A 21532-nucleotide genomic window follows, 5' to 3' on the forward strand; every position below is an offset into this window, starting at 1 on the left:
GTAACCAAGTAGGGCAGTTAAAGGCCGACTCCATTCTCAGCCCAGATTTGAAAAATGACCAAAAAAATGGGGCGGGGCTAGTATAGGCAGACGGAGCGGCAGAGGTGTGGCTTGGATCTATGATTGACAGGTAGGTTAGCTTCATGTAACGTTACTCTAACCGCTACAGAATCCCAGATGGGCGGGGCTTTCAGGCTTTTTTTTTTTACTGGGCTTTTATATTGGAGCTGCAGAGCATGATGATGTCAAACTTCTGAGACTCAAGCCAGTTGACCAATCCCAAAATTAACTGTACTACCTCGTTTGAACCTGTAGGAGGCAGCACACAGATGGTTTTTGACTATATTTTTAAGAATTAAACAAGTTTATTTTAATTTGTCCAAAATTCAGCAATGACCAACAAACAGCACTTTTAAAGCTCCATTTATAGAGGTCAACAGACAAAAAAGTTGATTTAGGGTTTAAATACCCTTTAATATGGATACACAAGTAGCTGTGCATATAAAGAAGAACTGTCCGCCCCTTCTCTCCTGATCTTGATCCTTCTTCTCTGACACATAATAGCAGCAATATACGTCAAAGAGAGTAACACACGGATGATGTTTATCTTAACCTGGTGGTAAACAAAGGTACCTGATGTTATGTACTGGGATCAACTACAGTGCAACTTAGCTCTAATACCCTTCAAAGGTATCCTGCTGTCCATTCACATTTTCATGCTATTTCACTGTACTATATAAGACATAGCATTAAAGGGGCTGCACAGTGGCACAGTGGCACAGTGGCACGGTGACAGTGGTTAGCCGTCTCGTTTCATAGCCAGAAGGTCCAGGTTCTGGGACCTTTCTTTGTGGAGTTTGCATGTTCTCCTTGTTCATGTTTGGGTTTTCTCTGGGAACTCCAGCTTCCTCCCACAGTCCAAAAACATGTTTCATAGTCGTATAGTCGTGGCTCTAAGCTGTGCATCTGTGTGTGTGGTCGGGGTGTACCCCGCCTTCAACAGTAGTCGGAACAGACTCTGACAGCCATGCTACCTCAAAAGGGATACAGCAGGTTTGCGGCTGAAATATTAGCTAAACTCCAAAATGTCCTAAAAAGTCTTAATAAATGTCAAAATAGACCAAAAAGCTAACAGAATGTCATTATAACTTTCAACCTTACTAAACTCTGACTCTATATTATATATAGTAACGACTAATCGACTATTAAATTAGTCGTTGACTATTTTAATAGTCGATTAGTCGACTAATCGTGGCAGCTCTAGTCCACACCAGAGCCATGAGCTCATGGGGGGTATTGATAAAACAGGCTTAGAAAATGGATGGATGAGTGTTTTTTTATACAGATGACGAACCAGCTAGTGAAAGTAATTTCAGTAAAACATGACAGAATCCAGACACCATCCACTACATTCAAGCCTCTGGCTTCCTTAGGAAGGCTTGTACGCCTCCACTGCAGTATATGTGGGACGTCAGCTTCTTTTGAGCTTGAACCCTTCAGGTTCATGGATGTTTACTACAGCTGTGTGTGCAATGAAGCCAGTACCTGCAGGCTGTTGCTCCAGTGCCCAGTTCAGAAGAGCTTTTTGAATTCCTGTTTCATTTATCCCCAACTGAAACAGCAAACATGTGAATCAAGTTTTCAGGTGATCAACATTGCTACTGAATATATTCTTTCAATTCATTTTTCCACAGTGTTTGATATGACACTTGACAGAAATGTGTTGACCCACTCACCTTCTTCAGGTCAGAGGCCTTCATGTGCCTCAACACCTCCGCTGTCAGTCGATGATGGGCCAGGATGGGCAGATAATGCTGAGCTGACTGTCTGCACAGCAGCTGGACCAACCCTCTCTCAACACCTGCTTCCTGCATTTAAACCTCACGTTTAGAAACTCCTCTCAACGTTTGCTGCATTCTCCTGGCGGCTTGCTCTATACCTGCATACGAAGTGACAGGGGCTTGGCATCCAACAGCCTCTGGTACTGGATCATCCAGTAGTTCTGCTGGTTGGACTCAGACTTCAGCTCCATCTCCATCTGAAGGTCCCAAATCAGTTCTCACATAAGTACTCGACAGCAAGGGAAAGATGGGAGAACAAAGGGAATTCAACTAAATACAACAAATGAATGCACGTGTTCGCCTGCGCACGCATACACTCACTCGCCTGTGCTCGCACTCAGCACAAATGACCATTAAAAAAAAGAAAAAGAGACAAAGGACTAAAGAAGGTTAATGAAAAGAGGCACGGCTCCAGGAAGAAGTCAGGATAGAAAGAGTCACAAAATCCCAGAGGGACTGACTTTTGTGGAACTTTTAAATCACTGCCTGACCGCCTGACCGCGACGCACAGGCACACCCGCAGACTCACAGGTGCGCACACTCACAGCGAACCTGCATGAAGAAATTTCAGCTGTTCTGTATTTTTCTAAATTTAAGTACAGGCTATTACAAACCGGTTTTTCAATTTTCTGCATGGATGAACATGCTGACGAAATTAAATTGTTTTTTTTACCGATTCTGGAATAATTGTTACATAATTATTAATAATTATTATTTGAAATATTGAAATGTTCCCACAGTTTAAATGAATCAATTTATACCAAAAAATAATTTACGTTTAATTTTAACCGTTTTATTTTAGGATTTAATTTGGACATTATGGGGGTTGGGATGAGAACATTTGCATTTTAAGGGTTACTCTTTATAGGTTTTGTATTTTCTAAACTGTTTTCAAACATTCTTTTCTCTCACTTTTTGTAGATTTGGTCTCAAGACATGTAAATATAATCAGAAATGACATGTTTTAGTTTTTTGTTTGAGTTCAAGGTTTAAAGATGTCTTGTTTTTATAAATAGGCCTCAATGCACAAATGCTTTGATGTAATACATGTGTGTGAGAGTATATTTGAAGTACTGTATATATGTTTTATTGAAAATATGTTTGGAAACTTTTCAAAGAATAATTTTAGCTTTTTATCTCATTATTTTTTCATTTTATTTTTTACTTTTATTGATGTGAAAAATGATCCGAACCGTGACCCTAAAACCGTGTCCCGTTCTGAACCGTGACCCTAAAACCGTGTCCCGATCTGAACCGTGAGTTCTGTGATCCGTTACACCCCTAATGTATTCTCAGTCGTACGGGCCGTGAGTGTCTCCGTACCAACACCTGCCGCAGCTCCTGCTCCCTCTGGTTCCTCTGCTTCATCAGCTGCTGCAGCAGGTCGCTGAGAGCTTCTCGCTGTTCCACCAGGATCTCCTGCACACAGAAATGAAAGTCATCTTCACCTTCTAAAGATTTCATTGAGATTCCACACGACTATAATGACAAAGAGAAGGACAAACTGCTTCCATGGTGTTATGACATGGGGAAAAAAAACAAATATTCAAAAAGACGAGGCAAAAAAAGAAAAAAAAAATGGGCAAAGAAATTCAGCAGCAACACCCACCTCCAGGTTCTCAGAATCCAGACTGCGTCTTTTAATCTCCAGTTTAGTCAGCTGCATTAATTCACCCTCTATAAGCTTGATCTGGGAACAGTGAAAGGGCAGAAATAAAGCCGGCTGGGAGAGGGGACATGCTGCTCAACACAAAGTCAGGCAGAATGAGCTGATGGAATGACCCAGTCTCCTGACTCCATCCTTCTTTGATTGTTAGAATGGTTACAATGATTGATTAGATTTTTGAGGAAGCTGTACCATAAATTAGAGTCGATGAAAATAAAAAATGTGTAAAACTTGCCTTTGAATTTTCTTTCATCTTTAACATAAATGCTTTTAGGAGCAGGAGAGACACTAACACGTTATCAGTGCATACCTGGTTGCGGATGTAAGTGTGAACGGCGTCCTTCTGCAGCTGCAGGGCCTGGAAAGCCGCTTTCTGCATCTCCTCCTGTGCAGTAAAAGTGGAGAACATGCAGTTTGTCACTACACTTCATGTTTCATTCCTCTACCAAGCTCGTCTGACACCAATGGCCTTGTCTGGACAAGTATAGGGCACTTTCAAATGTATGTTTGGTCCAAAGTTTTGGAATCACTTATTAGCAATCAGCTGAAAGATTTCCTGAACTCCAATGATCTTCTTTTTGAGTACCAGTCAGGTTTCAGAAAAACACAGTACCAGTAGCGCTTACATGAAGGTGGTAAATTATATTAGTGAAGCATTAGATAAGAAACTGTGCGTCACTTCTTATAGACCTTTCAAAAGCTTTTGACACTGTTGACCACGCTGTCCTGAAAAACAGGCTGATCAGCTTTGGATTGTCAGAGCATGCAGTTCTTTGGTTCTCAAACTACTCAAATAACTGAAGTCAGAGTGTTAAACAGGGAAATCTCTATACTAATTTCGTCACTGTTCACAAAGGAGTTCCACAGGGTTCTGTTTTGGGCCCACTCCTATTCATCGCGTACACCAATGACCTCGTTCAAAAGATTACTGATGCTCAGCTGCATTTCTATGCTGATGACACAGACATTGATTGTTATGGTTCCACTCTCGCTCGGCCATTGAAACCCTGCAGAAAGCCTTTGTTGTTGTCCAGCATTCACTTATTCACTTAAAACTAGTTCCTAATGCTGACAAGACCAAGTGGATGTTGTTTTCCAATTCCAAAAAGTTCCAGAAGTTTTTCCTGTAGTGTCCACCCTTGAAGGAGACGTAATAGAGGTAATACATGAATATAAGTATGTCTGGATTGATGACTCCCTCACTTTTAAGCCGCACAAAGAAAAAACTTTTGAAGAAATAAAAGTAAAACTTGTTTTTTCTTTAGCAATAAGCATTGCTTTTCTTTTGAAGTAAAGAAGTGTTTTGTTGCTGCGACCTTTTTACCTGTCATAGAATATGGTGGTAAGATTGGAAACTGACAAACCTGCTCCCTTTAAATGCCTTTAAAATGCAACTCAAGGACTTATTGCTTCATTAACATGCCAGTGTTATTTATAAGTCTAGAAATTTTAATGTAATGTAATTGTACTATTATCTGTTTATGTACTTTTGTTTTACAAACTGCAGCCTCTTGGCCAGGACTCCCTTGGAAAAGAGGTTTTTAATCTCAACAAGACATTCCTGGTTAAACAAAGGTTAAATAAATATAAACAAATAAAATACCTCTTGTAAGATCTCAGCAATGGCTTTAGATTTGTCCAAAACTTGGAGAGAAAGCATCTTGTCAAATTTCTTGTCCAAAGTCTCCAAACTGGTAAAAAACAGTTGAGAGGACTTGATGATTTTTCTCTGTTCCCTAAATATGAGCTAAAATGCTCTGAGGTTACATGTGTGTAAAGGTTTCACCTTCTGCAGGCTTCAGAAACTAGACTCTGTCTGCGATGGTCACTGGCCTCCTGAAGGAGGGTCATTGCACAGCTGTCAGACAGCATCTTCTGCATGGCAGCTGAAGATGCAGAGAGAAAACGATGTGGAGAACAAACAAGGAAGAAAAAAGACAGTATTTCAAATGTATGAACTTTATCACATAGTCATATTATATTGTTAAGCCTGTTTAAAAAAAAAATACATTTTGTTTCTAAAGTCACAAAAACTGATTGTTTTTCTAGGGGCCTATATCAGGAGTGTCAAACTCAATCGCACAAGGGGGGAAAATCCAAAACACTCCTTTAGGTCGCGGGCCGAACAGGATAAACATTTATTGAACTCTCTGAAACTACATTTTTTAAAACTTTAAAACTGTAACTTTTTAACTTAATTATGAACTAGATATATAGCATTACCTGTGATAATGCTAGTGTGAATGCTGTAAGCTGAATTTGGCTGCAGAAGATGCTATTGCTGATAGCTGAAGATGTTGAAATTGATAGCTAAAAATGCTAAAGCTAATAGCTAAAAACGCTGAAGCTGATATCTGAAATCACTGAAGTCGACAGCTGAAATAATTGAAGCTCATAGCTGAGGCTGATACCCAGCTAAAATATGAGCTAAATGCCAAAATAGCCTAAAAAAACTAAACTGGCAGCTCAGACTCTTCCTGGAAGGGGCTGTTCATACCGCTGAACATGGACCCAGCCGTTCTCTGAGATTGGGAGGGGCTGGTGCTCAGAGAGCTCAGAAATGAAAGTGAATGGATCAAAATATTGTTTTTTGTGTAAAATGAACATAATATACTTAAAACCTAAAAAAATATAGATTATTGCATGATAGAGGCCCTTTAACAATAGTACGTTTACAAGATGCCTTTCAATTAATTTCACTCATTCACCTGATGAATGCATATTGACTAAGAAAATAAAAGAAGTGTCCAAATTCTTTTCTATTTATTGAATGTCCAGAGGACAGCATGGCTTCAATTTTTGAACCAGTTGAGTCTGTTGTTTTACAGCCCTTCAGCTGTCATTGTCACATGGTTGAATAACAAACGGCAAAGACTTTCCAGAAGTCATGCAGACAATCCTTTAAACCACGTCAAAAGATTACAACCAAATCTTTTTTGAGTTTGGCTCTTTGAAAACAAAAAGGAAGAGTTAAAGGTTTGGGCTTGTGAGCAGTAAAGTGCTGACAGCTTGGTACCTGCTACCTCCCTCTCCCGAATAGAACTGGCCTCCTGCTGTGTGATGGCAGTCAGCTGCTCCATATGAATCCTGGACAAAGATCAGAGACAAAATATCGCAATCCTCATGGTTCCAAATGCATCTTCAAGTAGTAGGGGTGTAACGATTCATTTTTTCCTGCAGCTTCTGAGTCAGCTGAAGACATTTCTGGAGCGCTCCCCATCCACGCTCCGGAGGGGGCTCTGCTGTGCGGTGATACACCTCAGCACCGCAGCACCTCCTCTGATGCATAACTGTCATGCACCCTCTTGATTTTCCTGAGTTTTCATCACGTGACTGAAATGTGAATACGTGAAATGAAGAGGGGGACACTGTAGGTCCATTTGATTACCAACTTCCCTCAGTCACATCGATGTGGTTGCATTGAAGGAATATAAATTGAGTAACCAATAATTTTTGCACCCTATCGAGTAACAACCCTGAATGCAGTTGTATGGTTGCACAGGTGTAAAGTGACAGTCCAGCAGCTCAGAGTGATGAGCACTGAGGCTACAATCTTAACAAATGTCTGTTAATGTGCTTTGACTTCATAAACTGCATAGTTGAACATAAAACACTCAGAGGTGGCATAAAATAACGTCAAATTAGCCTAAAAAACAAAACAAAAAAACAACCTGTAGCTGAAAAAATAGCTAAACTTCAAAATATCGTAAAAAAAAATGAAAAAAAGCCTAAATTAACCAAAATAGTCCAAAAAAATAGCATAATGCAAATTTTTTAAACTTTAAAACTGTAACTTTTTAACATAATTCTGAATAATAAAAAGGCAGGAATATTATTCCAGAATAAATCAATTTAAATCTTAAATAACTTTAAATATTTTACTCTCCATAAAAATATATTTTGTCAAAATTATACAAGTTAGAAATAAGCGCAAGATAACATCGGGTCATTAATAACAAAATAAAATGATCTGGAGGGCCGGATAGAATTACCCGGAGGGCCGGATCCGGCCCTCCGGGCCTTGAGTGTAGCCCATGGAGTGTTTCATGGGTTTGTTAAATCGGTTATTCCATGATTTTCTTCAGTCTTTTAGAGTAAACTATACTCATATATATATATATAATCATTTATTACCTTTGGAACCCAAAAAAACAAATTATTTTCGAAATATGAGTTATTTTTGTGGACTCCTTTCATACCCGGAAGTAAAACGATGTCTGCCTTTTGCTAGCTAGTAGATCACCGGTAGCTCGAGCTGCTAGCTTTGCAGAGAAAATGTTGGAGTTAGCCTGGGGGCGGAGCAGACTCTTCCTAAAAGGGCCGGTCTCACTCTGTGACATCATCACGTCAGAACCCGCTCGTTTTTGTGGATATGGGAGGGGCTGCTGATAAGAGCCCAGGTTTTTAGAGGATTAGTCTTAAAAGCATGAACGGATCAAAATACCGCTCTGGGGTTCTTCATCGAGAGGAGTGAACAGTAAAATGCATTTAAAACCTCAAAAAGTGTGTTTTTCATGGTAGGGCCCCTTTACAAATAATGACACTATGTTTACAAACTAAATTTCTACAAATTATATTTTCTGTACTTCTTCTCCGTGGTGAACTGACACTGACTACATGCTTCCGTTTGCCTGCCACCGTTGAAATCTGTCTCAGTCTGGTAAATGTAATGCAAGAGAACTTTAAAATATCATTGGTCCACTTACCGTTCCTGCTCCATGGCTTGAAGAAACTTTGCATTTGTTTCCTGCCTGCACAGATCCACAGAATCAGACATGTATACAGTGAATGAGCAGCAGCTGCTCTTCACACAGATCCATCTCTCCAGGTACTACCTGTTGTTGTCCATCAGCAGGGTGCTGATCCGACCGGTGATGGTGTTCTCCGCTTGACGAACCCTCTCCAGCAGCATCAGCCTCTCAGCATCCTGCGTCCGTTGCTGCTCGTTGAAGCCCAGTTCATCCCGCTCCTGTTGCTACAAACAGAGTGGAACTAAGTCATTTTGATATTACTAATACTGAAAGAGTAGAAACACCATTTTCATATTTTTACCTCCAAAGTTAGGACTATAAAGGTGCATTCACACTGAAAGTGATTCAGGCGACAAATCCTCATGCCCCGCCCCTCTTTTGTCGCGACAAAGTCACTGCTAGTCGCCTCTCAAAAAATGAGTACCAGAGCTTGACGCCACACCCGCATGTGGGAGGAGCTACCAGCTAATGTTTTTAGGATGATCGCTATAAGGAACGCTGTCTGTGGAAATCTCACTCAGAATGTATGAAGACACAAAATCAGGTTTATTTATTGTGGAGAGTTCTACAAAAACATCAGTATTCATGTCTCCATGTTTGGGTTTATATGGTTATCATTTAAAGATTTCCCCAGTACAGGAGGCTGTGTCTGTATGACAGCCGCTTCCACTGTGTTTCTGTGTCTCTGTGGCTGAGCTTGAAGGCTCACGGTTTCATATTAATCCAACAGGGGAAAAAAATTAATTAGGAGACCTTTTTCTTTGATGTCTCGATGAAGCCCGAGCCGGCAGCCCTCGCTCTCTGTCTGCCGGTATATCGAGAGATTGTGATCCGCCGCGGCAGTGAAAGCCACTGAAAACGTCACGTGCCCAAAGCTGAGTTCCTGATTAGCAGATGTGACACAGCGGCCGCTCAAACTTCAGATATGTACATTTTGGCGGCAGCACCCCCCGATTCAAGCCTCACTGGTAAAATCGAGCTGCTTGCAGACCTTCGCACTGCGTCCGTCTACAGCATTAAGTTTCCACCACATGTCTCCCACTATCATATATCAAACTCCACGCACGTAAGGTGTGAATGCACCTGCAGAAAGATTTTACAATTACAATTTGGTCTTTCACACACTTTCAGTGTGCTCAGGACAAAATGATGTCAACTAATTTAAAAATATAGTTGATCTGACCCATCAAGCCTGATTAAAGTAATAAACTGATAAGAGCTCTACCTGCCGGACTGAGTTCAGGATGTTTTTCTTATGAGAGTCGTTCATGAGGAGAAGCTGAGTGTGCTCTTTTTGCTTCTGCTCCAGCTGGCGCTCAAACGCCAGTTTTTCCTGCTGCTTCTTCTCCTGGAACAGTGACAGACTGTCGGTCAACTGACAAGAACATGGAACCAGACGATCAGCAGCAGCTAAATCTTTGCTTAACCCTTAAACACCTGAGGCGTCGCCGCCGACACTTAAACACTAAATCATCAACATGCTGGAAGTTTTCAACACGATCAAAGTCATTCCAGTAGATTTTCAAAATCTACTGGAATGACTTTGATCGTGTTAGCAATTAAAAAGTAAATCAAAGATCATAGACACTGGAGCTCTGGGGTTAAAGGGTTAAAGCATGTCGCTTAGTTGACCTATAGAAGTTCATTCTTACCTTTAACAAAATAAAAGGTTACTTTTGATGTTGTCTGTGTAGCATACATACATATACATACTAACTACACTGTGAATGTAGCATAGTTATTGTTGCCAGACAATAGGTGGGTTGTAACATTCACTTTCAGAAGCTTTTGATCGACAAAGATTTAACCAAAACTTCCCTAAGGTTCACAGAAAATGTTCAACATAGAAAAAAATAGCAAAATCCTTTACTCAAAGTACTACGTGATTGGAACAGCAGATTTTTGAAAAATTAAAGGAAAAGTGGGCAGAGATTGAAGAGAAAGAACACTGCTGTTCATTTTACAACAAATGCATGTGCCATGAGAGCAGAGCTCAATCATTCAAATGGTGGCATGGGTCACAAACCTTTCTCTTCTCATATTCACTGAATCTATTCTGCAGAAGACAAAAGGAAAAGGTTGAATTAAATTTACAACAATTATTCCCAAACATACTGAGCATATAATTAGCAGGTAAGAAGGTTTAAATCAGGGGAGTCAAACTCAATCACACAGGGGGCTAAACTCCAAAACACACCTTAGGTCGAGGGTCAAACAGTATAAACATTCACTCTACTTTAAAACTGTTACTTTTTAACATAATCGTGAATCAACTTAAACCTTAAACAACTTTCAATATTTGACTCTCCATAAAAATATATTTTGTCAAAATTATACAAGTTAGAAATAAAGTAAATGTTAAAAGAAAAAACACTCAAATTTCTTTACTTTTATGTCACTTTAGATGAAAAATTACAGTTATAAAATCCCAAAAGATTTTGATCTTCATAAAATAAATCCTGTTAAAATGATCCAAATGTGAACATGCAGCGGAACAAAACAAACAACGTTTTTTGGGGTTTTTTTTGAGGATTTTTAATCTGCACTGGTGTCTGTGGCAGACATCTAATCCTGTCCACCTTTGTCATGGGAGGATCAGACACCAATGTAAGGGTGGGTCATCTGGACCCATAAGAGAGCACGAGGGTTAAAATGAAAAGTCAAAGATATCCTTTTTCCGGATCAGCTGCACCAAGTGGACATCACTGTGACCAATGAAAACTTTGTCTATTTTTGATGCTGTGGTCAATAATGTTTTGTGTCATCTGCTGTACCTTCCAAGCTTCGTCCATGTCATCCACAGAGTCAGAGCTCTGCTTACCACAGTCGGTCTCCAGCACCGGCAGGAGATACTGGGACGGTGGGCAGTACTCCTCTCCCAGCTCTGAAATTCACAGCAACCACTCAAATCTAACAGTATTCCCTGTTAAGTGAACGAAAGTGAACTCAAGATCCCAGGGACTGATCTGAAGAGCAACGAGTCACGTCCACCGTGGATAAACAGGATGTTTATCAACCCAAGAGAAGATCTATCAGAAGCTTAGAGTGCAACACACAAGCAACACGCTGCTCTAAAAAACATCTCTATTCAAAAGAACCCCCCCCCATGTCATTTCTAAAACCGTGTTTATTCTTTAGTTTGATACAAGTCAGCAGAAATGCTTCATAATGTCCAAACAAGTATTTCTGAAACCTCTGCAAGAACTATACGGAGAGAAATAAGTATCACCCCGATTTAATCATTACTTTAGATTTGTGTGTGCATAAGTCTTGATTTGTAACTCATATAATACATTATATTTTTTAAGTAAAAAAAATGGGAAATTAAAAAAATACAAAATACAGTGTTTTTGTAGTAATGCACAGAATGTATTATATGAGTTACAAATCAAGAATTATATACGTAAAAATCCTAATTTACATACGAATCAGAGTGAGTCCATCGTCTCTCCGTAGAACTACATCTAGAGTGGACATGCTGGTTTCTGTGGAAGCTTTGAGTCCAGTCAGACCAGGACACACTGAACGATGGATCGATTCGTGTGGATTGGATGAGATGCACTAGTTGTAAGTCATTTTAGCAGAGATTGACGTGACAATTAATAAAGGAAAGACGAAAAAATAATTTCTGTAATTTCTCTGGATAAACCAAAAAGAACAAATGTTTCATACAGATGTGGAAGAAAAACTTTCAGGTTCCAGAAAAACACACAATAACTATTGAAATGACTTACACTGACTCAAGTAATAAATGGATAAAATCTCCTGAAATATCAACCAATAGAAATCATGCGCACGTGTTCTGTTTAACAGAGTTCTTTTTGAAATCAAAAGTATATCTGATGATGTGCAGCTCTTTCAAGAGTTTCCTGCAGTCTTGATAAATCTCACCACTATTGGACTCATTTTAACATGCGATCAGGAGGGCTGAAGCATGAAGAGAAACATACCGGCGCACAGGAAACTCTGAATGCTCGTTGTTCCCTCTGTGCACACTGATGCTGGTGGGTAGGACATCACGGCAGCATCCAGAGAAAAGATCTGTCCCGGCACACACGTCCAATCAATCACATGGACTGGTCAGATTTCACGTTTGACCAGCGGGGTGTGCGTACCTCTAAAGTGCGGATGTATGCTACAGCTTTGGGGAGCTCTGTGATGTTGTTGTCACTCACATCCAGCGTGCGCAGGCTTCTCAGAGAGCCTACCGACGATGGCAGCTCGCTGAGGCAGTTCCCTGGGAGGCAGCCGACACAATCAGTCATTAGATCAAGCAGGTTCGTCCTCTCTCTCCAAATTTATTGAGCCATTTATACCCTTCAAGTTAAGCGTTTGCAGAAGTTGTAGATGTCCGATTGACTCTGGCAGAACCTTCAGCCGGTTCTTCTCTACATTTAGAATCTGACAGCAAGGATAGATGTGATACGATGAGTAACCTTGATTTACGCCGTCCTCTGTTAGGAGCTAAGAGTCGATTTACCTGCAGTGTGACCAATTTCCCGATGTCCTCAGGAAGTGAAGTTAGCTTGTTTTCATGGAGATCCAAGACCTTTGAAACAAGACAGGAACCAAATGAATGACTATACCCCAAACTGTCTAGGGTTGGGACCTTCCTTCACTGCCCTCTACTGTCTTTTTCCTGTCTGCTGCTGCAGCATGGAAGGGTTTTTGTGCCATTTTTTTGGAGTGCAAAACTTTAAAGTGACCATACCATGATTTTGAACTATATCTATATATATGTTCATATATTACCCTAGGAACACTAAAAAACGAATTATTTATGAAATATCAGTTATTTTCCTGAGTTTTTTTCTACCCAGAAGTAAAACGACTCGATTCCTGAAGCTCCGCCTGCCGCTGTGTGTGGGTGCCGCCCATTTCATGACATCATCCTAGAGCTGGGCTCAGCAACCTGTGGCTCCGGAATCCCATGAGGCTCTTTTATCCCTTTATTGTGGTTCTTTAGCTTTAAGGAAAAATGCTAATGATTCAAATAAATAATCGATTAGTTAATTAAGTTTTGCCAACTCTGTTTAGGTTTAATATGTCAAACCGCATAAAAGAATGATGGCAAAAAGTTTAGCGTCATAGAAATTCTGTAGAAATGTTCTTTAAATGTGTGTTTTATTGCACACTTATTCAAATAAAAGTCTTATATTTTGGTAAATTACACTAAACTGGCTGAAGTTTCAAACAAATGCAGTTTAAAACGATTAAACATGATTCAGAATTATAAGTTTTGTGCCTCACATCTTTAAAGCTCAGTTTATTTAATCTTTTATTTAAAAATGTTGCTTTTATTTGACAGTAAAATGAGAAAATTATGTACTAAAATCCTGATGATAAAACACATCATGTTTGATTATATTGCATTTTATTTTGAAGTTACTCAGCTGCAGGATCTTAATTGGTGTGTTTTATTTTGTAGTAAAAGTAATAAAAACAGTTATAGAAACATATAGACAGTGTTGTAATCCATTACTGTATTGTAATATTTAAAATAAACTTTTCTTAAATAACTTTTAATTGCCACAAAAACATAAATATTACGTATTTTCTAAACAAAAACATCGGACTTTCCGGCTCTTTCCAGCTTTTGTTCTGTAAGAAACTGGACCAGATCAAATTCCTGTTCTAGACCCATTCTTTCTTTGTTTCTCTCACAGGACACGACTGGAAGACATACGGTGTTCTGCATTCAAAATGAAAGTTTTTTAATGATCATCACTAGCTTTGTGAAGAAGTTGAGTGTTGGTGTTAGACTGGGGCGGAGCTTTCAGAGCAGACTCTTCCTGAAAGGGGCGGTCTCACTCTGTGACATCAGATCGTGAGGACCTGCTCGTTTTTGTGGGTATGGGAGGGGCTGCTGCAGACAGTGCAGGTTTTTAGAGGATTACTCAGAAATGCAGGAACGGATCAAAATACCGCTTTGGGGTTCTTAATAGTGAGGAATGAACAATATGATACACTTAAAACCTCTAATTTTTATGGTAGGGCCCCTTTAAGATTTTGTGTGCTCAAAAAATGACTTGAAACAGAAAAATGCACAAGAAAATGAAAAATATATGGAAACAAAACATTTTACTCTTGAAACCTAAAAATAAGTTCACTCAAAACCATTTTCACAGAACAGAGTAGGGCACCACGTTACAAATGAACCACAAAAGCAGCCAATCACAGGCATGGACGTGAAGGCTGATGCTGATTGGTCAGAAATTTCGACATGCCAAATCCCAGGGGGTTCAAATACGCCTTTGTCTCCCTGTCTGTTCTACAAAGCTCATGAAGTTGATTTACCTTTAATGTGCTCAGAGTGCTGATCTCACATCCTTTGGGCAGCAGGTACTTCAGGTCATTGCTATGAAGGATAAGAACCTAAGCAGAACAAAAACAGAACATCAGTTGGATGTCCAAGGTTTTATCCACACAATTCAGAAAATATTGACACCTTTCTTCTGACACAGTGAACTGATTCAAACGCAAAACAACAGCTTTGTTCTTCCACTGACATGTTTATGGATCTGTTGTTCCCTCTACCTTTCATTGGCTCTCTCATTTCACATTTTACACAGACAATCAGATCGTTCACTCACATTTTCACCATCAATTCTCCTCCAAAGAATGACAGTAACCATCAGTAAGTAACCAGGGGTCTCACACTCAGTCACACACGGGGCCAAAATCCAAAACACACCTTAGGTTGAGGTCAGAACAGGATAAACATTTATTGAACTCTCGACAATTACACTTTTAAATCTGTAACTTTTTAACATAATTATGAACTAGATACATAGCATTACTGTGATAATGTATCCTGTAAGATGAATTTCCCCACTGAAGATGTTAGTGCTGATAGCTGAAGATGCTGAAATTGATAGCTAAAAACGCTGAAGATGAAAGCCAGCTAAAATATTAGCTAAATGCCACATTAGCCTAAAAAAAAAAGATTATGTTAGCCAAAACAGCTAGCATGTAGCTGAAATATTAGCTTAACTCCAAAAAAAACCCTAAAAAAATGTAAAAAAGCTAGTAGAATGCAAAATTTTCAAACTTTAAAAACCGTAACTTTTTAACATAATCATGAATAATAATAAAGGTAGAAATATTATTCCAGAATAAATCAACTTAAACCTTAAATAACTTTCAATATTTTACTCTCCATAAACGTATATATTTGTCAAAATTATACAAGTTAGAAATGGGCGATAGAGCGCCGTCCAGCGGCTGCTGCCCACCACTGAGAGAATTTCCCCATTGTGGGAGTAATAAAGGATTTTTTTGATTGATTGAAGATAACATCAGGTCATTAATAACAATAAATAAAATGATCTGGAGGGCCAGATAGAATTACAGAGGGCCGGATCCGGCCCCCGGGCCTTGACTTTGACTCATGTGGTCTATAGCTTTACCGATCTCAAAGAGACTGTTGTTAGCTGTCAACTCCAGTCAAGTCTCCTTTTGCTTTACTGGCAGTACAATTTTTTATTCTGTTAAACTTAGTCTGGGAGAGAATTAAACATGGATGCATAACTTTGTAAAGTATTAAATAGTTTTGACACTCACTAAAAAGTGCTCAAAGCTTCTTTAGCTGTGTTTGTGTGCTGAGACATACAGTCAAGAACGGATGGAGAATAGAAAGGCTGCAGACAAAAGTCAGTTTAAGATCTAAAACAGGGTTCCTTTAGGCTTCTGCAACGTAATTTAAAGATTATAAAGGCTTATATCAAATTTAAGACCAGAGAAAGAGAAGTTGGAGCAAAAGTACACAGATAATCTCTCAGAGTCCTTGAGGTACTGAGTAACTTGTTACTATTTCTGACTATTAACAGAAACAGTAGTCTTTATTATGTGTCTATTAGCCTGTAAAAGAAAAGTTTGTTTCTGAGTTACGCCTACATATCAAAACTGTTATTAAACTATTAAAGCTTGAATGTCCCTTTACTGTTATTGAATCTACTAAACAATTCTTTTCCTCAAGACCATGAAATGTTCATTTTTGAATTCATTTAGTATAAAATCCTAACCAAAGTATTTTCAAATATGACTATAACATATTGTATATAGTTTTATTTAGTTTGTTGTATTTAGTTTTTGCATTTGTCAAAGATTAGCAGCTAAATTGACCTGATTGTGTTAGCATTTTTTTGCAGCACAAAATCCTCCTCTTCCTTAAGAACCAATCCCCAGAACTGGTTCCTGCATTAAAACTCTGACCAGTACAGCCAAGGCTGAGTGAAATGTTGGACTGTTTGCTGCTGTCCTGGGACCCTCACCTTTTTCTGGAAGAGCTTGCATATAGAGAAGGCACTCGATGGAACCTGAGACAAAACAGATGAGAAGAAATGTGAACAAAAACCTTCGCCTCTGCTCTTTCCATAAACTCATTTGAGCGAACATCATGTTAAAAAGGCATTAAAATAGCTGAAAACATTCCCAAGCAAGTTCATTCAAACATTCAGTGCTGTCCAAAATGACAAAGGAAGAGACTGGAAAAAGCATCGAGACTCATATACTGTATACTCCATGTTAATAGATCATCTACGGTTGACATACTCTGTGCAAGACGTGTATGTGTTGTGTTGTGTATGTGTTCTTCACAGACAAGATAACACATGTATGCATCAATAATAACTGTAGAAATGTATTCTGTAAGGAACTCTATTCATTTAGTATATCTTAAAGTCCCATTCGGATCATATTTTGATCTGTTGTAAAAGCATTCCCAATGGTCTTTTAACCAAGATTATGCTGTTTTTAGACATTTAAAAACCTATGAGTGATAGCCCGTAAAAATCTTCAGAGAACAACATGTAAAGCTGAAGCAAAAGCAGAAAATTGACTGTGATGTTTTCTCTGCATGTTCTAAACATTTCTGTAAAAGTAAAACTCAGTTGTAATTAAAATGGAAGCTGGTAGACTTTCATCTGGAAATAGAACTTTTCAAATTACTCATGAATGTCCTCTTTCAGCAGCTACTTCCTCACCTCTGAGAGTTCACAACAAGATATGTCCAGGATGTCATCAGCTCCTGGTTCTTTAGACTGGAGAAGAACACATGAGTTACTGATTTGCTTAAAGCAGGAGTGTCAAACTCAATCACACAAGGGGCCAAAATCTAAATCACACCTTAGGTTCCTGGACGAACAGGATAAACATTTATTGAACACTCTAAAACTACATTTTTAAAACTTCAAAACTGTAACTTTTTAACATAATTATTAACTGGATATATAGCATTACCTGTGATAGTGCTAGTGTGAATGCTGTGAGCTGAATTTGGCCGCTGAAGATGTAAGTACTGAGAGCTAAAGATGCTGAAATTGGTAGCTAATAACGGTGAAGCTGATAGCTGAAAACGCTGAAGTTGATAGCTAAAAATGCTAAGGGTGATAGCCAGCTAAAATATTAGCTAAATGCCAAATAAGCCTTAAAAAAAACAACCAAAAAATACACTTAGATTAGACAAACAGCTAGCATATAGCTGAAAAATAGTTAAATTCAGAATAGCCTAGAACTAAAAAAAAGTCTAAATTAGCCAAAACAGCTAGCATGTAGCTGAAAATAGCTGCTTCTTCTTCTTTCCCTTTGGGCTTTTCCCACACAGCGAATCAGTTTCCTCCATCTAAGCCTGTCTTCTGCATCCTCCACTCTAACACCAGCCACCTTCATGTCTTCATTCACTGCATCTTCATTCACTGCATCCATAAACCTCCTCTTTGGTCTTCCTCTAGACCTCTTTCCTGGCAGCTCTAGACTCAGCATCCTTCTACCAAAGCTGAAAATAGCTAAACTTCAAAATAACCTAAAAAACTAGAAATCAGCCTAAATTAGCTAAAACAGCTAGAATGTAAATATTAACCATCAGCTAGCATGTAGCTGAAATATTATCTAAACTCCAAAAGACCCTAAAGAAAATCTTAGTAAATGGCAAAATAGTCCAAAAGCTAGCAGAATGCTAATTATAAAACTGTAACTTTTTAACATAATTATGAATGACAAGGACTATTATTCCATAATAAATTAACTTAAACCTTAAATAACTTTCAATATTTTACTCTCTATAAAAATATATTTTGTCAAAATCATGCAAGTTAGAAATGAGCGCAAGATAACATCAGACCATTAATAATACGGTAATAAAATAAATTGATCTGGAGGGCCGGATCCGGCCCCCGGGCCTCGACTTTGACACATGTGGCTTACAGAATTTACTTCACATTATTAACTAGAGGAATGATGAACAAATATGGAGCAATAAAAATACAAAGTAAGTGATGTAATCACAGCACAGGTGCCTTGTTCAGCAGCAGAGTTTTGGTGTGAACGATGGCTCTTACCCGGCATAACTGATACTCCAGCCTCTTTTGACAGTCCTCACTGGGCTTCCTCTTCCTGAAGAACAGAGGCATCCTGTCCCAGCTGTGCCTGTGGGCTCAGTGTCCCTGCTTCCCCTCCACTAGACAGTCACCACTCCAGAGCACCTGGAAACACCGACTGTTAACTAAGAAACAAAACGCATACCTGTACCAAACCTATTAGAAGAGAGAGTGGTGGTAAAGTACAGGGCATCACATCCTGTGAGAGTACTCTCAAAGAATTGTTACTTTCCAAAACATAGAAAACCAATCCCAGCCATATCTTCTCCATCCCCATTTTAACTGAATATGACAACCAATGAGTTAAATGTCACTAGAGAGGACATGCTAGTTGGACGCCATATTGGAATGGTATAGATGCTTTTTACAGATCTGGAAAAACAAGAGTGTGACTTTTCACTAGTAAATTATTGCAGGTGCCCGAGTCCTTCTGATAGAGGCTGGGTGGGTCCACTTGTAGAACAGGAGCCCCCAGCCCAGTGTTGCTGCGCCCGCCGGATGAATTCATCCCACTGCATGCTTTAAAACAGGTGCTGCCCGGACCTCGCCGCTCCTCGCCGTGGATGGAGGTCTCACTGAGCCTTGTCTCCTGTCTGCAGGACCATCAGTGGATCAGCAGTGGATCTCAGCCAGATCAGACCGTGTCACGCTGATCTGGGCGTGGACCGGCTCATATATAACGGGCGCTAGCTGTCTACAGCGATGTCGACTACACACTGATCTATTTATAAATACAGATCGAGGAGTCTAACAGTTTGTGTAAATCTCAGTCTGTGTGTAGAATAAAATCACAACCATGCATCAGATATACATTACATTTCCTATTTTATAACTTATTTATTTATTTAAAAAGTTTGAAATGTTGTTCATTTGTTCCACTTTGTACAAAAACATTATTACCACGACCTGGGAAATTGTTTTTCTAATGATCAGAGTTTTTTCCTTTTTATAATTGGACCAAAATGAATCATCTTATAATCATTTTACTCTGTCTACTAAACCATGTCTCATTGTTTTATACCATTCCAATATCTTTACTATCTTGAACAACAGTAAAAAGCCTGATTGTCATGTCTAGTGATGAATAACTCATTGATGACAACAATATCTGGCATTAATGGAGCGCTCCATACAAATATCCGGACCTCGGGCCTTAACTTTGGTCTATAGGGTGACAGTTTTAGTTATCAATGCATTTGATTATTTATATTTCCTTCCGTGTTAGAATCACAGCGATGCAGGCAGTGATGCTCGGTTTGACTGCAGCGGCGGTACCAGTTTCTGAACATGCGCAGTGCCGTCCACTGCTGTAGGGTGTGGGCCACTATGGAAAGAGAGAGAGAGAGGGAGGGGGGGGGTTGCTTCCAGGAAGATGCGATCACACTATCCATGATGTTCCATTGCCGGTACTGTCACCAGACGTTGTTGAAATAATTTAATTAATAAATAAAAAACGTCTGAATTTAACGCTACACATTTCAAATAGCTTTAATATGTAGCATCCCGTTTTTATTATGAGGGTAAAATATCGAATCAGTAGAATGAGATCAACCTGAACTCACTCCCGGATTTGAGCTGATGTGTTTGTGTCGCTGCTGTTTTCCCTGTGAGGCTGAAGGTGAAGTTCCTGCTTTAGCTAACGAAAGTTCCTAGCTGTCGCTCCGTCGTGAAGAAATAAACGAGTACACACCTTCACTCTCGTGCTTCTCCTGTTCCAAATGGGCACATCGAATGTAACTTATTCAGCCTCTTTCATAACGGTGTTAGAGCCAAGTCCAGCTGTCTGTCTGTCCGAACGAAGATCTCCTCTTAAAGCCAAAACAATGCTGCGTTCACGTACCCTCGAAAATAGGAAACCTTAACCTGATTGGGAGCAGTACACTAAACACTAGCCCGCTGTGCTAAACTATATTACCACACCACGTCACTACAATAATTGTAGAATAACAGCGTTTAATACCAGATGAAAGTACAATAAATATTACTGAACATAAAAATCCATTTTTATGCGAACTAAATTTAAACTCATGTTAATGAACGCTGCACGTCTGGCCCCCTCCACCCGCACTTCCTATCTTCTTTGTCAAAAGCATTGAAAAGCGCAGTACTGCCCCCTGCTGTCCAGGAGTGGTATCGGTAGAGCTATTTCCACGATACCTGCCTTAATTTCTCACTGGAGTAGGTTTGCTTGTAGTATTCAGTGGGAAAAAGTTTGGTCTCTGCCCAACAAATATTTCATCACCAATTAAATTAAATACTTTTCTTTTTAAATTATTCATACATTTTACCCTGTGAAACACTAAAAAAAATAAAAATTTAAAAATATCTAGACATAAACTGCTCATTTTGCCATTCCTCACCAGAAAGTGTGCCTCATCTCTTTTGGTATTGCACTTTCACTCAAGTATTTTGGAAAGATTTGACTTGTTTTTGAACAATCCACTTTTGTAAAGACTAAGTTACTCAACAAACATATTGTTTTTGGATATTTTGTTCAAGAGAGATTTAATGCAGAGACAATAGTTAGCTTTTGTATAATTATGGCTATCATAAGTGTAAATATACTAACAAAAAACTGTTTTATATTTTTCAGAAAGAAATGACACTGTATATAAATGATATTGAATCCTGTACTGACAAAAAAGCTGTTAGAACAGTTGAAGAGTGAACCTTTAGCAGAATCCATACCTTTGGTTTTTTTTTTCTCCACCTGATTTATTTTGCAATTGTATGGCTTTGTTTAATTGTTTTGTACGTTTTCCTGGCAAATGTGAAAATGTTGTTATTGGCACATTTTGTGAAATGTCAGTGTTTCTGTATGTGCAATATTTTTCAATAACGTAAAAAAATAAATAAATACCTTCAACACCAAAAGCTGTATAGCATTTTTGTACGGAA

General features: G+C 39.0%; 1 protein-coding gene across 2 annotated transcripts in view; it reads right to left on the reverse strand.

Moving 5' to 3' along the window:
• lrsam1 (leucine rich repeat and sterile alpha motif containing 1) overlaps window positions 1-20692 on the reverse strand; it is a 24795-nt gene extending 4103 nt beyond the window's left edge. Inside the window, exons 1-24 of one of the 2 annotated variants that reach the window (XM_036214454.1) lie at window positions 20325-20692; window positions 19910-19958; window positions 18596-18739; window positions 17243-17299; window positions 16532-16576; window positions 14556-14633; window positions 12739-12807; window positions 12575-12659; window positions 12374-12495; window positions 12209-12299; window positions 11033-11142; window positions 10285-10314; window positions 9484-9606; window positions 8343-8482; window positions 8214-8258; window positions 6524-6594; window positions 5294-5393; window positions 5111-5198; window positions 3818-3892; window positions 3451-3531; window positions 3165-3260; window positions 1940-2038; window positions 1737-1868; window positions 1546-1612 (exon numbers count right to left, since the gene is read on the reverse strand). In XM_036214454.1, the coding sequence (XP_036070347.1) occupies window positions 1546-1612; window positions 1737-1868; window positions 1940-2038; window positions 3165-3260; window positions 3451-3531; window positions 3818-3892; window positions 5111-5198; window positions 5294-5393; window positions 6524-6594; window positions 8214-8258; window positions 8343-8482; window positions 9484-9606; window positions 10285-10314; window positions 11033-11142; window positions 12209-12299; window positions 12374-12495; window positions 12575-12659; window positions 12739-12807; window positions 14556-14633; window positions 16532-16576; window positions 17243-17299; window positions 18596-18667 (1876 nt within the window). In that variant the 5' untranslated portion in view covers window positions 18668-18739; window positions 19910-19958; window positions 20325-20692. The remainder of the gene's footprint in view (window positions 1-1545; window positions 1613-1736; window positions 1869-1939; window positions 2039-3164; window positions 3261-3450; window positions 3532-3817; window positions 3893-5110; window positions 5199-5293; window positions 5394-6523; window positions 6595-8213; window positions 8259-8342; window positions 8483-9483; window positions 9607-10284; window positions 10315-11032; window positions 11143-12208; window positions 12300-12373; window positions 12496-12574; window positions 12660-12738; window positions 12808-14555; window positions 14634-16531; window positions 16577-17242; window positions 17300-18595; window positions 18740-19909; window positions 19959-20324) is intronic. The other variant, XM_024268506.2, reaches the window with a different exon arrangement.
• Between the last annotated feature and the right edge of the window lie 840 nt (window positions 20693-21532).

The sequence above is a fragment of the Oryzias melastigma genome, linkage group LG12 (genome assembly GCF_002922805.2).
Source record: "Oryzias melastigma strain HK-1 linkage group LG12, ASM292280v2, whole genome shotgun sequence".
NCBI lineage: Eukaryota > Metazoa > Chordata > Actinopteri > Beloniformes > Adrianichthyidae > Oryzias > Oryzias melastigma.